At 41.2% G+C, this 19,057-nt stretch overlaps 1 protein-coding gene across 1 annotated transcript in view; it reads left to right on the plus strand.

Moving 5' to 3' along the window:
- Positions 1–19,057, plus strand: part of LOC146332578 (protein kinase C-binding protein NELL1-like) — a 381,691-nt gene that overhangs the window by 154,598 nt on the left and 208,036 nt on the right. The window contains exons 11-12 of the mRNA XM_084732249.1: positions 1,292–1,391; positions 8,437–8,565. Of these exons, the coding sequence (XP_084588375.1) occupies positions 1,292–1,391; positions 8,437–8,565 (229 nt within the window). The remainder of the gene's footprint in view (positions 1–1,291; positions 1,392–8,436; positions 8,566–19,057) is intronic.

Here is a 19,057-nt window from a genome sequence, read left to right on the forward strand (position 1 = left end):
GTTAGTGCCGTCTTAAAGAAGATGAGAAGGTAGCTGAATGTTTTCCAGTCCTGTTCTCATTCCTAATTCGTCAAAAAAAACACTTTTGATTCAAAGAGGGTCTCAAGTAACTTGAAAGTAAATCCAAGTCTTTCTCTCTTTCTCCTGAGAGACCAGGGGTTGTTTACCATGAGAAAACCATAAAGTTATAAAAGTTTTGAGGTACATAATGTTACATGCGTCATGTGACTTGTGTCAGGTGACTTTAACACTGCATCTGAATCACTTTAGTTGGGATAAGAACGGGTTGGTTTTCTACACTGATCTTTGCTAATGACTTCCCTATAGGAGTGAACTCTCAGGTCTTCCAGTTTGCTGTTTTTCACTCTTGTCTTATTTGTAATCTATGTTGACTGTGGTGAAGCTAAATACTTTACATATCGTGCATGATTCATTGTTTTTTAATATCGTTAATTTTTCTGTTTTCTGCTACTGGTTTGTTTGTAACCCATGTTGATTGGGGCGAAGCCAAAAGCAGTTTTCCACATTATTGTCAATAAAGTTTAAGCTAACCTCACCTCACCTAACCTAACATATATTATTGTGAAAAAAACAAAAAACGAAATGATATTTGCCACCTTTCTGCATGCTGGTTGTTTTAGATCAGGGTTTTTCAAAGTTGACGACTTTCTGCTGATTAAGCAGCATATGATTGAGGGCCACACAGATAAACCCATGAACTTGTCATAGGATTTGTGACGGGTCTCATACTGCTGTTCAACATTAAAACCGCTTAAGCACCAAATTCACCTGTTTGCAGAAAAGACAGATCATGTAATCTGTCCCTGAGGTCAGACAATGTAAGTGTTAATCCATTTTTCCTGAAAGCTTTATTCGGTCTCAACCATACACTGTTCTTTTCCATCGCACTTCCACGTTAAACTGTCCACCAAAATCGCTAGCTTTAGTTAACAGCATTAGCATTGCTGACAGAATGTAATTCCTGCAACACTGGCGAGGTGACACTAGTTGCCATGCAACCACTCACTTTCTCACTGTCATTCTGACAGATGCTTGTTTGGGGGCATAGTTGGAGGCAGTAGCTGGGTACTGTATTAAATGTAGAAAATTGAAAATGAAAGCAGTGAAATGGACCAAGTTTTTAAGGGACATACTTGTTTAATGTTTGGGAAAAAGACAACCTGTCCTGGAACAGATCAGATCAGATGTCGATCCTCTGGTGAAGTCTTATTTAATGCACATACCTTCACCCATTTAACCCCCGTGTTTCGCCTCTGTCCTGTCCTTCCAGAACGGCCTGATGGTGAAAGTCACAGAAACCTGCCCAGAGCTCAACTGCACCATGAGTGAACAGATATTACCAGACGGCAGATGCTGCAATGTTTGCAGAGGTATGTCTTCCTTCTTACTGCACTCATCTCAGTTGTATGAATCACTCTTTCTTTGGATTTGCACGCACCAATCCCCAGCCATCGCGAGGAGTAAACACAGCCAGTCTGCCGGATGCTGATTCAGGCTGCATCTCTGCAATAACTCCATTTCTCTCCTTTTCCACCCAGTATGAATGCTTCTTGGCTGGGATACCTATCAGAGCAGATTGGTCTGTCTGTTATAGAGCACCTGCTATGCCAATTTGCCTGTGCCCCGCTGCTTTGGCAGGGAGGTACTACAGGGTAAATAGCCACCGGTAATTCAGTAAATACATTGAATAAACAAACTGTAGGAGGCTGTCAGCTATAGAGCCATAATGAAAGAAACCCGGGACAGGTTCTGAGCGAAGGAAATTGCGCTTTCGTTTAGGCGAGATAAGCAGCATGCCTTAGACTCACTGTATTCAGAGGAGGGGAAGATGAAAAGAGGAAAAAAGAGAAGGCAAGGGGAAGACAGAAAAGGGAAGGAGAGAAGGAAGATGTGAGAGATAAGGTTAAGAGTTTAAAGGAGAGGAGAAAGATGGGGAAGGAAATATCACGCCTCAGACCTGCTATGTTTAATAGAAAGGAAAGGAAAGGAGTGAAGGAAGGTAAAGAGTATAAAGTATAATCACAAGACTAAGACTTTATGGGGCGTTTCACAGACAAGGTATAGATTAAGCCCGGAGAAGGCCTTAATCTATACTACTAAGTAGGACATTTAGTAGCTTTCATGAATTTGGCTTAGTTAGTCAAAGACTATGGAGTCCTGGACTGAGGTAAGCAACTATTGGTGCTCACAAAATCCCAGAATGGAATAGAAAACAAAATGACTGGTATGAAAACTACAGAAGGGGCAAGAGGAATTTGTTCAAAACACCTTAGTGAGCATGAAACAAACACTGGTGTCAAACCATCCAGTTATTGAAAGTAAAAAAAAACAGACTCATCTGGCTTCTGTAATGCATGATGGTCTTCATTTAGATCAGGACTGTCCAAAGTTAGGCCCACAGACCAAAGCTGACCTGCCATAAGGTCAGATGTTTCTGGCTAAAAAAGTAAAACAATATTAATAAAAACCTATATAATATAATTGGTTATTTATGCAGTTTTATGCTTGTTAGGTAAAAAAGTTCTTGTCCCAGGTTCGATCCCAAACCACAACCCTTTGCTGCAAGTCGTCTCCTTTCTTTCTCCCATCCTTCCTATCTTTCATCTGTCTTGTCCAATAAAGACAAAAGGCCCAAAAAATGCTCTTCAAATGATGTCTTCAAATATTTAAGATCCCTAATTATTCATGATTTTTTATAATTGGAGCATGGCAGGCAGAGTGACATCAGTCATTTGATGGAAATTGGGATTATAGCACCATTTTGTATTTTAGGAAGTACAGGGCTCACGGCCCGCAATTATGATCAGTTTCCAAGGTAAAAAGTTTAGCCGCCCAAGGTAGAATGTTTGGGGAGCCCTAATTAAGATATTACAAATTGTCCAATGTCCCTTAAAAACAAAACTAAAGAGAAGTTAAACCTGTCTCTTTGAAGGATTAATCTAAGCTTCACTTTAGTACTGGAGTAGCTCGAATCTTCTATCCTGCTGTCGGCTTAAGTTTAATCCAGAACAGGCTAAAATTGCAATCATTTTAAGATAAATCTGTGCAAGTCGCTTTGAGTTAAAACAGGCATTTTAGTCTGGGACGAGGTTTAAGCCTTACCATCTGTGGCATCAACCCTGTGTGTCGACAGAGGAGTAATTGGAAATGAAATGGATGAGGACAAAGAGCAGGAAAGGAAAAGTAAAGTGCAGCTCAAATGTCATTGCTATTTTCCGATTGACCTAGTTGCCATTTTCTTTTCCACATCGTGTAGGTATAAGATGTATTTGCACGCTTCCGTGTGCCCATGAATGTGTTTGTCTTAAAACAAGGCGTGGTCAGGTACATTTTTGGCACATTGCTATTTTTAGCATTATTGGCGCATTATTTTCCTGCTGTGTAAAGGACGGATTATTTAGACATTAAGATGTAGTTTCATAAGCAGGTTCACAACGCTCAATACTCCACTTCTAGGACACTGAAGCTATTCTGTGGGTCATAAAAATTAACTTTCTGATCAGTAATGAATGGGTTGCAGGTGGATGAAATAGGATGAAGCTGTGTGCGCATTTACGCACAGCAGCTGCAGCTTCTTTGATTGTTTAAATCTGACAGGATTGGTCAAGATCTGATGTTAATTATTGTTCTGCATTCTTCTATACATCCAAAAGATCTCACACACAGCCAAAGTTGATTCAGCAAAATTGTTTAGAGTAAAGTATTACCAAGCCCACCCAACTCATGGGTTAACTGCAGTGCCTGCATCACTACAAGGTGATCATTCCAGCATCCCTGTTTGATTTTCTCCAACTTGTCAAATTGGCCATTTAAACAGCAACAGAGAGAACAGATGATGACAGTCTGACTGGTTTAATTCATGTTACACCCCCCAAACACCTATGATTAGTGAAGAGCCTACCTTGGGCCCAGGTTATGCGCCGTTTAAATAGTAAAGTGCAGTTGGACTCACCCTAAATGCCCTTGCATCATTATACCAAATAAATAATCTAAATAGGGCCCTTAGACTGATTGTGATGAAAAGAGAGAAGAGAGGAGTGGAGGAGAAGAGAAGAAGAAGCAAGAACAGCAGAAAGACAAGAGAACTGTAGGTGAGAGAGGAGGTTATACAGCAAGAGCTAACAATTAAAGATCAGAGTCACAGCATCTCTTCCCTTCAACCCTCTTTTTGTCTCTCTCTCTCTCTCACACACACACACACACACACACACACACACACACACACACACACATCCACCGCCACCAAAACCCAGAGCCGGTCATTATTTCCAAACCTTGTCCAGTCCTCTTCCACACTGTGCAACTCAGTACTTTGTCACCACTCCGAAATTTACTCAAGTCCTCAAAGCCACACTGACTCTGTTAAATTGGTAATTACACAATTGTCACAGAGAGTTCATACTGGTCTGTTGTACTGAAACAGACAAGAAAGATTTCTACTGCGAGGGACTGATGCGTGTGTGTCACAAATAAAGAGAAATACCAACAAATCATGAACAACATCTCTCGTTTCTGGGGCCTTTGTGGTCGGAGCGGTGCTGTATTCTATAGGCCCACTCATGGACACACTCACGTGTTTGTTATTCCTCGTGTAGGCAGTTCTTTAGCATGTACGTGTCGTTTTGTGGGGTTCTGCTCTGATGGTGGTGGTGAGGGGGGGTGAGGGAAAGAATAATGCAGAGACAGCTCTTTCCTCAGTAATGGCTCCCCAGGCTCCCAGCCTCTCAGGGCTTTTATGTGCAGCCAGTCTGTCTTTCATTACAGGGCATGATGGGCTACATCAGCTCATACTTACCGAGCAGGACACCATCATCTCGCTGTCTGTCACAATGATTCTCCGTGCATCTATCCGTCATGTCACATTGTTGTACACGTGCAAGTTTGGTCTGAGTTTGATAAAAGACTGGTAGTATGGTATGCAGGTACGGTAGGCAGGGGTGAGGTTCCTGTCTACCGCCGAAAACAACCAGGGCTTTAATCCCAGCACCAGAGCCACGTGTTCCAATGGACACAATTGGTCACAGTCACAGTTGGGAAGCCAGTGAGGAAAACCTTACCCCCTCAACCTTGAATCATGTTTCCATTTATTAGCTGTACATCTGTTTACTTCCTGTCAACTCGACAAGCCTCCAACCTTAGTGAAGTGCTTTTTCGTCCTCAAGTTAGTTACTTCACTTTTCGCAGTTACCTTTGTATTTGTTTTTGTATGTAAAGGTTTGATCAAAGCACCAACATTGGTCTGACAGCTTGTCTGATGCTGGATCGCTGTGGCTCTTTTTACACTTGGCACTTGGAAATAAATATCTGACTTCTGACGCTGACTTCCCCTGACTGCTTGGAGCAACAATCACTACAGACTTCACCTTACTCTCACATTCTGTGGCTTGTTATTCTCCTTGGCAACAAGTTCTCATGCTGACTTCCAGATATTGTCTTTATTCAGATACAACACTAGTAGCCTATAACATTACACGAAAGACTAATATATCAGTGTTAATGTGTACTCATCAGCTCTTATCAAGCAATGAGGCTGGTGCTTTATATTCGCAAGACGGTGACATCCATTATTGTAGTTTTTGGCAGCTCTTCCCAGCACTGAGTGCATAAAAGAGCCATAGCAACCTGACGTTTGCCAGGCTGTGCAAATCAGGCTGGCATTGGTGGTACACTGCGTGGCTAGCAGACAATGAGATAATTAAATTAATTAATTAAGTAAAGGTTTGAGGTGTAACGTTACTGTAGCATTGACAGGAAGTAAACAGACGTGCAGTTGAAAGCCTACATCACGTGACATCAGCTTTGAATTTAGTTTTGATTGACAAGTTACAGTGGATTTGAAGTTGTGCACAGTCACTAAGAGACAGTGTCAAAACAACAGTCCACAGAAACCTCTCAAACCAGCACTGCAACATAATCTACTTGTCCACTGTTGATCCATCTGCTCAATAAGTTCCACACACTTATACCGTAGTTTCTCCTCAGAGATAAACACTACCTGTCACACCAACACCTCCTCGTAGAGCTCAGCCAGAAGTCACCAACAGAGATGCACCGATCAATCAGCCAGTGACCAGAATCTGTGTGTTTTCAGCTCGACTGGTCACGACTGGCAAATAGCTGGTCGGTGTCGGATGTATCGGAGTCTGTGCCAGTCAGATTTACATGAACATGCTGCACAACAGTTCACGTCATGTCATGCACACCGCAACAGTGTGGCTTGTGACACACTGTGACACAGGTAGTGTTGCTGCTGCGGTGCTGCTACTGACAGTCCTACCTTTATACGTCGACTTTGTAGGAGAAGGAAAGAGAAAAGAAAAAAGTGAAGACAAGAAAAGAATTGTAATGAGAAAACAGTGTGAGTTTGTTTACCCTAGTTCAGAGAGGGAGAGAAAGAAAAAGGGAGTGTGGCAGAAAAACACTGCCTTTCACCCAACTTTTTAACATCTGTGACACAATCTACACATAAAGACTTTGAAACTGTCATGAAAGACATGTTGCTGATATGATGTTGATACAACTATCAACAGATCATTTTAATTTTCTGTTTTGGCCGAGAACCACACGTCATGCGGAAAACATTGGCGAGATGCCTCATCTCTAGATAAAAAGTTGCTGCAGCTGCGAGTGAGGCATGCTGCCAATAAAAGAATAACTAAAACTGTTTGGTTAGGGGTAGGAAAAGATCACGCTTTGTCTCTGCCATGCAGAAGAAAATAGCCACATTGGCTATTGACCTCTGGGTGCACATAGCATTGTTGGCTACTGACACCTCAGTGCTAAAATCATCTGCCATAAAAATAATTGTTATATGGTAATCAAAAACAAGATATTTGATGCATACGTGGAATATTAAATGATATAATACATTTCAGAGACAGAAACAGAAAGACAGCAAAAACGTGCATGAAGTAGCAGAGAATTAATATGGATTAAATGAAAATGAGGATTTGTGATGATCAAAAACAAGTTAACTAAAGAAAACCTGGAATACTGAGGGATAAAATTAATTTATTGCAAAGATGTAGAAATAAAAACTCAGTTGGATCTTTTTTGATCCATGTTGTGCATGAAAGAGGTTTAAGAACAATTTAATTAGACAAGGTACAAAAATGTTATTTTATGCTGTCAGTCATAGTTCTTAGAAAGAAAAAACGGAACTGGACAAGAAATTGCAATCTGTGCACCTCTAGCAACTAATTTAGTGTTTCATTTACGAAGTGACAATCATATAATATATTTTGTTGTGCTCTTATTTTGAAACTTCAGTGTTGGAGGTGCAATACCCTTTAGGGTCAGGTCATCTGTGTGTCCGGTCCTCATTGGATAATTGACAGTGAATCTTGTGGTCTATGTAAGGCTGTGCTTTCACCTCTTCTGTAAAACATCACGATGATGGTCCTGTGTTGAAATACGTATGTTGGCAGAGTGTTAGTCTGACTCACCAGATGCACGTTGCGGGTATAAGTCCTGCCATTGGTGGCTTGCTCCAAGCGGTATCATGAAATCTGTGTCCACGTTTTCAAAGTCCCCCGGGAAACAACAAAAAAACCTCTGAGCTGCAACCTACACGCTGAAAACAGCAAATTAGTGCCTGGGATGCTAATGGTACAAACGTAAATAATCTCACAGCTGTTGCCAATGATGTAGTCATTTTAATGCCGGATCTCGCCTCACGATGTGCAAATGTTCCACCAAAACAAATTCCTCCTCGACACTATTTTGCAGCAGCACCGTCGCTGCTTTGTGGGTTTAGTGCCGCCCACGACATTTGTGATTGGTTTAAAGAAATGCAAACCAGGCAGGACATTTTTTTCCCCTATAGCAGAATGTTTGTGTATGGAGCGAGACCTTTCTGCAGCGCTGAGCGCTTTGGAGACAGGTCTGGCTACACGAGACTAGCAGAGCAGTAATTCGGTTAGTGTTGCAGTCATTTTTCACACTTGGTCCTTTTGCTCCCTGTTCGGTGAGGTGATAGTTGAAGAAGTAGTAGTACCTTCTGTCTACAAGCACCTTTAAAACCAGCACATCAACACAAAATACCAGAGGAACACATTGTTCTGTGCTACAGAGCAGCACACAGAGACCCTTTTTTACTCTATTAGCCGGATGGATGACATCCTCTGAGATCTTCCTACATGAGCAGAATATTTTGTGTGTGCACATGCTTTCATGAGCAGCAAAACTTTTATTATTGCACCAAATTTACTGCAGTTGTAAAGTTTATACATCAGGCCTCTTGTCGTCCTCAGTGTGGTGGGCGACGGGAACAAGGTTGCTCGTTTGTGCATTTGTCCGCTTTTATCTCTGTGCACGTTTGTGTGCATGTGTTTGCGTGCACAATTTTTCACTGCCGTGATTGAGCAAACTTTATGACCAAAGTAAATTGTGGCTTCCTTTGTCCCTATCTTTCAGGTTATGACTTCTGCGCAGAGGGACTCATTTGTGGAGAAAACTCAGAGTGTAAAAACCGGAATACTAAAGCAGAGTGTGAATGCAAGAGCGGCTATGCCTCCATCCATGGGGATTCTACTTACTGTGAAGGTAGGACTATGCTTTACCCAGCTCAGGCTGAGCGGGGGCTTATGTGACTGACTCATAATATCTAACAGCTTGGGGGGGTTAAAAGCAGTATGGGTGGCGGCGTGTCAGCGTTTAAGTCATTGTTCTCTTTTAGGAACATGTTCATTCAGGCTGTGGGCCACAGACTGTGATTTGTAATGAGCTGATATTATCCCACTGAGTGTATGACATGATGATGAAAGGCTATAAGCAGAGCAAAGATTTTTCTGACAATGCGCTGTGGTCAGTTAAGAACAGGGACCTGAAATGAGAGACAAGGAAAAAGCAAGATCTGTGACACACTGATGTGTTGATTTGCCTGTCATGTGCAAATCTGACCAGCGCTTAAAGGCAGAATAAGCAGGATTTGCCAGTTGCTTTTCAAGCTCTTTTTATATTGGAGACTACAGGAAATGCATCCTGTATTGCATACCTTTATTTTTTACAGCACTGTTTTAATATTAAACTAGAGCACCTACTGTTTTGTTTTCAGTAGTGCTTGCTTCACTTTCCTAGAGAACATAATCTGAGTTTCGAGGCATATAATCTGAGTCATCACTCGGAGCGTCAGGGTGCTTCCAGTATGACGATTGTTGGACTTGGATGCGTAAAATCCCCCATCTGTGGGTGTTGGAGGCCCAGGGTACTTGTGATGGAGCTAATGGCCTTATTTGATTAAGAGGCTTGGGAGCGGCAGTCAGCGGATTGAAGGATTTGCTCGATGCTTGGTGCAGTTGTCTTTGGGTCGGAGCCACAGCAGACTGAATTCACTAAACACTCAGACAGCGCTCGGTCGCCACGAGCCCTCCAGTCTGTCTGCCTCTGTTTGATCTGCATGGTAAAGAGGTTTACCCAGAGCTCCACTCCAATCCACGACAGTCCCACACCATATGAGTGAGGGCTGGGAAACGCTGATTGTTAGATCAACTATGTAAATCAAAGAGCCACGGATCTCTATTGGCTATTGCGGCATTATCCATGTTTGGGGGCTGCTCCCTAAAGGCAGCTCAAACTTCCATTGTAAGTGGATTAGCTGGGATCTGCTGTACAGTACGGTGATATTTGACATGGCGTCACACTCACCTCCAACTTAAATTGGCTTAAGATAACATGTCTCACACAGCAGACGGGGGGGAAACGTTGTTTTATTTGTGTTATAAACTAAGCCCAGCAGTCTGATGGGATGTCACTGATATCCTAATGGATGTTTTACAGAACAAATTAATTTCTCCTCTTGCATTTTATAAACAGGAGATTGTGTCTCTAAGCTGTCATTAAATGTGACCATTATATCCTCATAAATGTTTTAATGTGCTGCTGAATGACTGGAGATGAGATTATTTACTTGTAATCAGAGGGCTGTTTGAGGAGGGACCAGCGGATTTTAACAGAGCCCAGCTTGAGCCGTCTGTATTGCATTCAGTCGTCACCTTGTGGTGCCATAATTATCCTCCCCCACTCTTTAAACTGAATACCAAATTATTCTCAATAGGCTATTTGGCAGGGATATTGGCTTTCAGTCCGTCAAAACTTTGGATAAGTGCAGAATGTTGCCAAATGCTGCACTGATTTAACTTTTTTCCACCTCTAGTATATCTAGTATATTGTATTGTATCTAGTATATTGTAGTGTATCTAGTATATTTCTGGAATATTTTTAAACTTACAAAAATCACAGATCCTTGCATTAATATATAATAATAATTCTCTGAACCTCATGCTATTTCAGATTGATTTTCACTCTCCTTGTGTACAAATGTCAAGTTTTTTTCTTTGTTTCTATTTGTGATGACAGGTTTTTTGGGGGGAGGTTTGGCACCATGTTCCCGTAGTTTTTGGATAAGACAAACATCAAGAGTCATTTAACTTTTTTGAGGTCAACAAGATAGCTGCAGGCTTCACCTGAAGCCCATTCAGTTTTGTTGCATTAAAGCTACTACAAGGAACTTTCACATTGCGTTGATTTTGGAGGCCAAAGGGTGGTGTTTCCACTGTCATAACCACAAAATATAACATCAAAAATTAGAGTAGGTAAATAAAAATCTCCTCATGCTTCTTTTTAACTGGCTAAAATACAAAATGTAAACACAGGCCTGCTTCATCTGATTTCACGGAGAATCTGACCCGGTGACGGGCATGAAGAATAACTATATACAAATTGCCAATCTTCTTGTAGATGGTATTTGTATAGGTAGGTCATATAGAGGCATCAGTTATAGATCAAGACTGTTTCATAAAACTCATTGTAGTAGCTTTAAATTGTTTACATTTTTGGCAAACCCGCACATTATCAAGTGATGCTGAGATAGCTACAGGAAGTTCCTGTTTGAACTTTAAAGTGTAACTTTATCCTCAGGTATGAAACTGACTCCACACACTGCGCTATTTTAGATAATGATCAAAAAAAGTGGATAAGGATCTGAGTGGAGGGCCGGGATGTGGGTGCACGGGACAACCAACTGTATGTGGATGTGACCTCGCAGCTATGTAGTGTTTCACAAAGGAGGTAACACAACTCTGTTGCAGTGGCAGCTAGCAGTCAGGGCTAACAAACCATGGGCAGCTGCTGTCAGACTCCCCGTGTCTGCGGCCAAACTCTGGGGACACAGAGTGTTTTGACTGTCAAGTTTCTGTGTTGTACCTGTGTTGTAGCTAGCTGAGCTAATATTAGCTGAGAGAGAGGCTCTCTGGTGTGTGTTTGTCCTCATGTGATGGAGCTGTGGCCCTGCCGTTTATCATGGGATCATCGTGAGGGGAAAGAATGCAGTCTGGTGGTGTTTCTTCTGCCATCAAAAATGTCAAAATTGAAAAGTAGAGGGCTAGCAAAAAAAAGTGTAGAGAGAGAAACAAAGAGGGTACAAAGCATGTTACAAATAAAAAGGTAGGAATATTTTAATATTTGTTTCTCTCTCTCCGTACATTACAGAATTAGACCAGACTTCCTAAAATTTCCCTTGAAATGCATATTTCTTTTATACATTTAATAAGAAATGTCATTATTAACACCAGCAGTTTCTCAGACAATATATTTGAGTGTAGTACCTCTAACTCGCTCCTGAAACTTCTGAACTTTGCTGGAAGTTTTCTTTTTTACTGAAGATTCATCCTCAGCTGAAGAGAGACAGCTCATTGAAAGGAGGAAGTTGAGTTGATTCCAGCAGCGCGTGTATCGACTGTATGTGTTCCAGTTTGACTGATTTATGACACTGAGAGGACTGCGTGGGATTTTTTTTGATGAAAAATGCTTCTCTCTGGCGATACAAGTCAATGAAGCTGCAGCATATTGTGTCTGTCTGTTGCGGCATGCATGATGCAGGTTTGATTTCTACGCCCACCGAGGGTTCGTGGTGAATGTGTTAATATTTAAAGCCATCTGTTTAATCTCCGAGAAGGAAGAAATGTGCCTGCATATATGCAGAATATTCACACATGCAGAAACACAAACATAGGTATGTGGTGTGTGCCTTACTAGCCTGCCCACTAAGGCCTGTTTGTTTATTTAGTCCATTAAAGATGTATTAGTGCATATGGGCCAACATCTTTCTGATGTAAATAGGGATTTAAAAAGAAAGGAATGAAAGTTGAGGCTAAAGAAAAAATGTTGATAATTATACAGCATCTTTAGGCTACAAAAGAAATTGCATCAAATGTCAGTGCACTATACACTACTGAAACTACATCAGCAAAATTAGCCCTGATGTCCAAACCAATAATTAATTCCATTTCTATAGACGGCACTTTGCAGCCTGTGCAAACAACTAATTAATTGAAAACTAATCAATTGTAAATATATGCTGCCTTCTTCAGTGTAGCCTCGCTAAAAATAATCAGGAAAAAGGACAAAACGCAGCCTGTTCAATTAAAATGAATGAATAAATAAGTCTATGGATGGTATGCACATTATGAAGCCATATACCCAACAGCCTGATTGCATTGTGCACTCGTCAAATAAACATACACACTGAATGTGTATTTTCCAGAGTGTTAGCTGCATGCCGAGCGTCACCTCTGGACATGAAGCTTCAGGCTCCTGCAGCCGTGGGCGCACCAGCAGCTTCTTCTCCATGGATGCATCTCGAAATCTAGCAAATGCTTGTGATAAAGGGTACCCAAGGAAAGGTAAAACTACAGATATTCAATGGTGGAAAGAGTACTGAAATACTTTTCAGGTACTGAAATGTCACTGAACTACAAGTAATGTTTAATGCATTATCGATAGCGGGCATTCAGTCAACTTCAGCTTTATTTTTATTCCTTGGTTATGCAGCAAGGCGCAAGTAAAACACATAACAGGCACGAGTGAACACATAAAAGAGAATATACGTACAGAACAGTTGGGGTGAAGGGAAAATATATAGGAAGCTGAAACAACTGTAGACACTGGGATCCAGCCATCGCAATGTTTTTGCGAGAGGTTTCTCGTTCTCCACATCACCTCACCATCACCTCCTCAAACCTTCAGCACTATATTTTTTTTTACCTCTGCATATCAGGGTTTTCATTGATCCATTTAACCTTATTGGCTGTAAAAATGCAGATGAAAGGTTTGGATATTAATTCAAATTTTAGATCCACCCAGTAATGAATATGATTTTCAAAGTTTCTGAGTAGATTATGTAGTGTAATGCATAATTAGGTAAAATTACACACTTGAAATATGACTTTGAGAAGTTACTTCCAACCCTGCAGACTTTTAAGAATCCTCTACTCAGAAGAGTGTGAGCTCACACGTGAGCACCAGACTTTGTCACAGTAGCAAGAGTGAATGTAATTTATTACTTTGACTAGACTGAAGAAATGATTCCAGTTGGAGGCGTCGCTCAGCGTGGTGGATGTTAAGACAGCTGCTCCTCCTCTAGCTAACGTGGGAAGCACCTTCTAATCCTGAAGGAGCCTGGGAGAAAGCGGCGGTTGCTATCGATCGGTCTTGTCAACATTCAGCCACTCAAAGGCTCCAGCAGAGCTTACTGCTGCTTGCTGCTGCTGGCACCGCCTCAGCATGCACACGCGTGAAGCGCGATAAGCGACATTTTCAGTTCCAATGGACTCTTTTCTATTATAAAAATAAAATAACGCGTGCAAGACATCTGCTTTGCTTTCCTACTGCCAACATTTACTGTACACAACTTATTTGTTTCCAGTGTAATGAAACAGCACTTTGGGATCAGCGATGTTATCAGATAAATCCTGTAAGTCAGGAACACTGGTGTTAAATCACTAATTGCCATTGATAACAAGCACTGACTGCATCTTGCAGTTTGTGTTCTCGTTCCAGCTGAGTGTGTCACATCACCTGATGCTGCTCCATTCAGCATCCTGTGCTTTTTCACTTTTGTGCTAATGGCTTTGTTATCCTCATCTGCTTGTGTGTACGCTGTCAGTGACTATGTCTACATGCACAAAATATTCCAGTTGCATGTAAATTCAAGTGGTATCTAATTCTGAATAATAGTGGACTATGAGAGCACATGCAAACATTGCCAGTGATATTCCCCAGCAGATGTACTGTCTCGCTTTTGTGACAGGTTGTTAATTATAATGTCAGAAAAGGTCCTTTATTTGTGTACCACATTGGGTTGGGTCCACTCAGAACAAAGCTCAGAATAAAGAAACGCCAGACCTGCTGATGTTGAGGACAGTTGCATCATCTGAGGAAAAACAACACAATTCGCTGTTTGCTAGCTGTGTTCTGCAGGGACCCGCCTCCCAAATGGCCGGTTGTTAACACAGAGGCTGCTCTTTATATCTCTCTCCATGGTGGGTGAAATCCCAGCGTGGGTCTAATGTTGAGCCAAAGTGCACCTAGATAGTGCATATCTTTCTTTCATTGCATACGTTCTCAGCTTTATATGAACCTTCTTTTCCTCGATATGCTCAAATGATCTCCCACTCTGCAGGAAGCTTTCTTTTTTTTTTTTCTTTACAGCCTCTCAAGTGCCTCTTCTGCGCACTTCCCTTCTCCTCCGCGTTTCAAATTAAAGGCTCCATTGCCGCGGCGCGTCCTTGGAAATGTTTATGGGTGAGCACATTAGGGAAAAGTCAGAGCAGTTAGTAAGACGCTCGAGTCGATTCAAGTATTTTCACATATGCAGAGTTGAAGCTTATTTCCATAGAAATGGTCTCAGGAGGTTGTTGTGGAGAATTCTCCTGCTGTTAAGAACCCTCATGGGTCACTCTGCACACATTAATGGCAGCATTAGCTCCTGTCGTGCCCTGGAACTCTTCAGCAGCTCAAGTCAAACACTGACTTGCCCTTGTTCTACACTCTTAGAAATAAGGGTTCTTCCCGAAGGGCTGAGGTTCTACCCAGAACCATTTGCCTCTCAAGAAACCTCTTTTGAAGAAACTGTTTGTTAAGGGTTCTTTGTAACACTAAGGGTCCCATTAAGAAGCTTTTTCACCCAAACAACCCTTTTTGGAAGAAAGGATTGTTGAAATCCTTGAAGAACTTATTCTTTGTAGTAGGGTTCTTGGTAGAACCTCCTGAGTATGTACTAGATAAAATCCTTTGAATATAAAAATGTTCTCAGCAGAACTCCCTGTGTTTTAGATATATGTCACATGTTACATGTATATGTATGTTCTAGATAAAACCAATGGAATATATAAAAAAAGGTCTTGGCTCAACCCCATTTGGTGGGTTCTAGATAAAACCTTTGGAATTTGAAAATATTAATAGTAGAACCCCGGGTAATTCTAGATAGGTCAGCAATTGAGTTCTCTTTAGTGGGTTCTAGGTAAAATATGAAAAGATTCTCAGCAGAACTCCATTTTGGAGTTCTAAAGCCCTTGGTGGTGGTGGGGGGGGGGGGTTCTCCATAGAATGCCCTTGGTGGGTTCTAAAACCCCTGGAAAAATAAAAAGGTTCCCGGTACAACTCTGTTTGAGGGTTCTAGATAAAACCCTTGGAATGTAAAAAAGATTCTCTGTAGAACCCCTTGCATGTGGTCTAGATAAAACCCTTGGAATATAAAAAGGTTATCAGTTAAACTCCCTTGGTTGGTTCTGGATAGAATCCTTGGAATATATAAAAGGTTCTCAGTTGAAACCCTCTTGGTTGGTTCTAGATAAAATACTTTGAATATAAAAAGGTTCTCAGCAGAACAACTTTGGTGAGTTCTAGGTTAAGGTAGAACACCTTTGTGGATTCTTGTTAGCACCCTTAGAAGGGAGAAAGGTTCCAGAGAGGGTTCTGGGTGAAACCTTTCACAGATGGTTAGGCATGTTGAGTTCTTGGAACTCTCTGGAAGGTTTCCAAGTGGAATCTTTATAAAAGGTTCATTAACCAAAAAGGGTTCTCATATAGGTGTATGGTTCTAGTTAGAACCTTTATTTCTTTCAGTACGTATAAAGGTGGATTTGTTTCGCCGTTTTACTGGCTCTGTGTTTTGCTTGGTGTATAGATGCTAAGTTTAATTGAGATTAATTAACACGCACTTGATCAAGCAGTTACGACTCCCTCTCTGCTTCACATTGCTGTCAAACAGCGGCTGAGGCTGCATCCTTCTGCAGTTTTATTTGGCCCACAGACCACAGTGGTTTTTTTTTCTGCTGTGGGTAATAAGATTAGAGCCCAGTGTGAGGCCGACACATGAAACCTAACGGGGCTTTCTCTGTTTGTTCAGCTGGCTTTCATTTAGCTGTGGAGCAGCCGAACTCCCCGGGTTCGGGGACCGACTCTCTGATGTGTCTCCTTAGCTAACAGGCTCCGGGGAGGCACTTTATGATGTTCCTGATCTCCAGTCAATCTCCGCTGACGCCGCGGCAGATTTCAGCTCTTCTCCTCTTTGCTCTCCTCTTCTCCGGCTTTTACCGCTCACTGATAAAAATGTCGTGGCTTTGGTGCTAATAGCATCACAGTTACGGCAACTGGAGCTGCTTGAACACGTCAGACATCTTAGCTGATGTGTATTTTGACAGATGGTAGGTGGTGTGAGAGGCAGTCAGTAGAGTGTTCATATAGGACATTTTATGCATCATGAAGAACTTAAATTAAAATCTAAGCAGTAAAAAGGAAATATTTTGATAAAGAAATGATTGAACAATATAAAAACGTCACATTCAGTGCACTTGTCTTGTGCAGCTGCAGGAAAATTTGTCTTACTGAAATGGTATTGCTTAGCTTAACTTGATATTGCATCTTTGTAAATACTGTAGCTGGTTTTCCCTGATTACACTGAGCTGTGTTCACTGAAAATAAGCTTGATAAATAGCTTAAGAGCTAAGTGAGTGTCTGTGCAGCTTTGTACAGAAAATCTATAGAATGGCTGCTGGTTTTGAGTGGCTGTGGTCAGTTTCTTGATCATTTTGCACTTGGTGGTCTCTAAAGACGGACAAGAAAGTGTGAAAATCAACTTTGATTTGTCTGATCTTTAAAATATGCCATCTGGTTCACAAAGGAAACATAATAAGGCCTGGGTAGAAACATGAGTTTTCTGTTGTTTGGAAAAAATCTTAGATTCTTAGATGCAACGTGATTCTCTCTTGAAAGGTTGTGAATAGAAATAAAAGTTAATAATCTGACATTTAAAACCCGGTCCTTGACCTTAGGATAGTCTAACAGTTTTGTTAGAATGGTTTGTACGTTGCTTGCGGCTGAACAAGTTGACCTGTGCTAAGTTGCACCCCTTTTTGATAGTTGAGCGACCTTGATATCTCTGTCAGCTTCATCTTTTACTGTTTTTGCACTTAGATATGCTGTGTGCTCGGCTCATCTAAGTTGAAAAGAAAACCAAATTTTGAAGATGGTGAAATGATGTTGCTAGGGGACTGGTAAAAGTGGCATATATTCACATCTCTGATAACCTAATATCAGCAAAAAGCTGGCTAACTAGCTAGATAATCTACATCAGTTATGAGTTTATAGTTAGCTTGGACGAGAGCCACACTGTTTGCAAGCTGTGTTTAAACCAGGGGTCAGCAGCCTGTGGCTCCTTCACCCTTCTCCAGTGGCTCCCTGTGGCTTTGACAAAAAATTAAAAGTTAACAATTATTCTAATTTTTATGTATCATTGTAGGTCTCAAGTGACTCTTATATTCTCCACTTGTAAAAATGTGTAGCTATACACAGAATGAAAAACAAGTGGTAATATTTTGTCAATGTCATGTAATTTTGCCCCGACCTGCTGATCATAAGTCTTTCTAGGTTAACTTTGGATGCAAACTCCAAAAATATAAAAGTGTCTGATGAAAATCGCAGCTCCAGACAGATTTTTCTTTCTTGTCTGAAAACGGTTCTTTAGACAGTGAAGGTTGCTAATCTAAACTATTATGGATTACAAATACAATGACTTAAAAGTAGCATGTAAGTTATGTAGAAATTAAAAATTTTGTTGCATCAAGATACATGAATAATCTTTTTGAAATCGCATCATAGCCTTCTGAATCTGAGTTGAATTGAATGATGAGGTGCCAGGAGTGTCCATCTCTAATGCTGCTGCTCTTGTGATTGGAGAAAAAATGGTATAAGTGTCTGGTTGTACAGTTTTATGTTTATTTCTTTTTTTTATTATTGCAGTATGAGTCTTGCCGTTACAGCACCTCAGAAGACACTCTTATGAAAGCTGTTTAGGAAGCAGTCTTACTTTGTTGGTCATTTGTTTTTCTTGTTTCGTATGTGAATGCGGCAACCACTCAAACCGCTTTTCAGACTTATAAGAGACTGAATAACTTATGACCAAGAGCAGTTACCTTGAAACACTTCTAACAACCTACAGTCATCTATCTTAATAAGATTTCTGGTGTCAGTTTGAACTTTCTGAGATGTCTGTGCCTCCAACCCCGAGATAAAGGAAGTGAAAGGACTTTTGTTTGGGATACTCAAAACTGAGGTGAGAAGTTCAGCGGAAACTCCGGTCTTGCCCACTCTTGATAATGTACAGACGTCACTTCGGGCATTTTTATTATGGATCATTTCCTTAGTGAAAAGAAGTTAAAGTGAAAACTGTTCACAGCGATGTCTGGCGTTCGTTTTTCAATCTAAATCCTCTGTATTGAGATGGTAGCAGAAATCTAAAAAACTCAGCAGGTCAAACTGAAACTCTCTGCATGGCTACATTTGACCAGGGGTAAGTGGAAGGGTTCTCTTTGTAATATGGGAGAAATAACCCTGTAAATGCATTGTTTTGGTTGTCAGTTATTCTGAAGTCCCTCCTGGAGGCTTTGGTTGCTGGTTCAGTAAATGCTTCTCATACAGTGTGTCCTCGTGTCCCGATCCCTGTTTGCTGAGATGCTTGCAGGTGATAGCACTGTATCCATATCCTGTACACGCGGGAGGATTTAGGAGGTCATTTGTGGGGGATTTTACCCGTCTTGTCGCTTCCATGTTGCTGCAGCTGATAGAGGTAGCGTTATCATGTGTTTGCAGATGAGCTGAGATGAGCTGGGCATTTGGTTTGTGGGTGGTACTGACCGCTACACTGACTGACAGACCGACGGAGTGAGAGATTTCTGGTGGTGGGAGGCTGTAGTTACAA

Source organism: Lutjanus erythropterus, chromosome 1 (genome assembly GCF_056507025.1).
Source record: "Lutjanus erythropterus isolate fLutEry1 chromosome 1, fLutEry1.hap2, whole genome shotgun sequence".
Classification (NCBI taxonomy): domain Eukaryota; kingdom Metazoa; phylum Chordata; class Actinopteri; order Lutjaniformes; family Lutjanidae; genus Lutjanus; species Lutjanus erythropterus.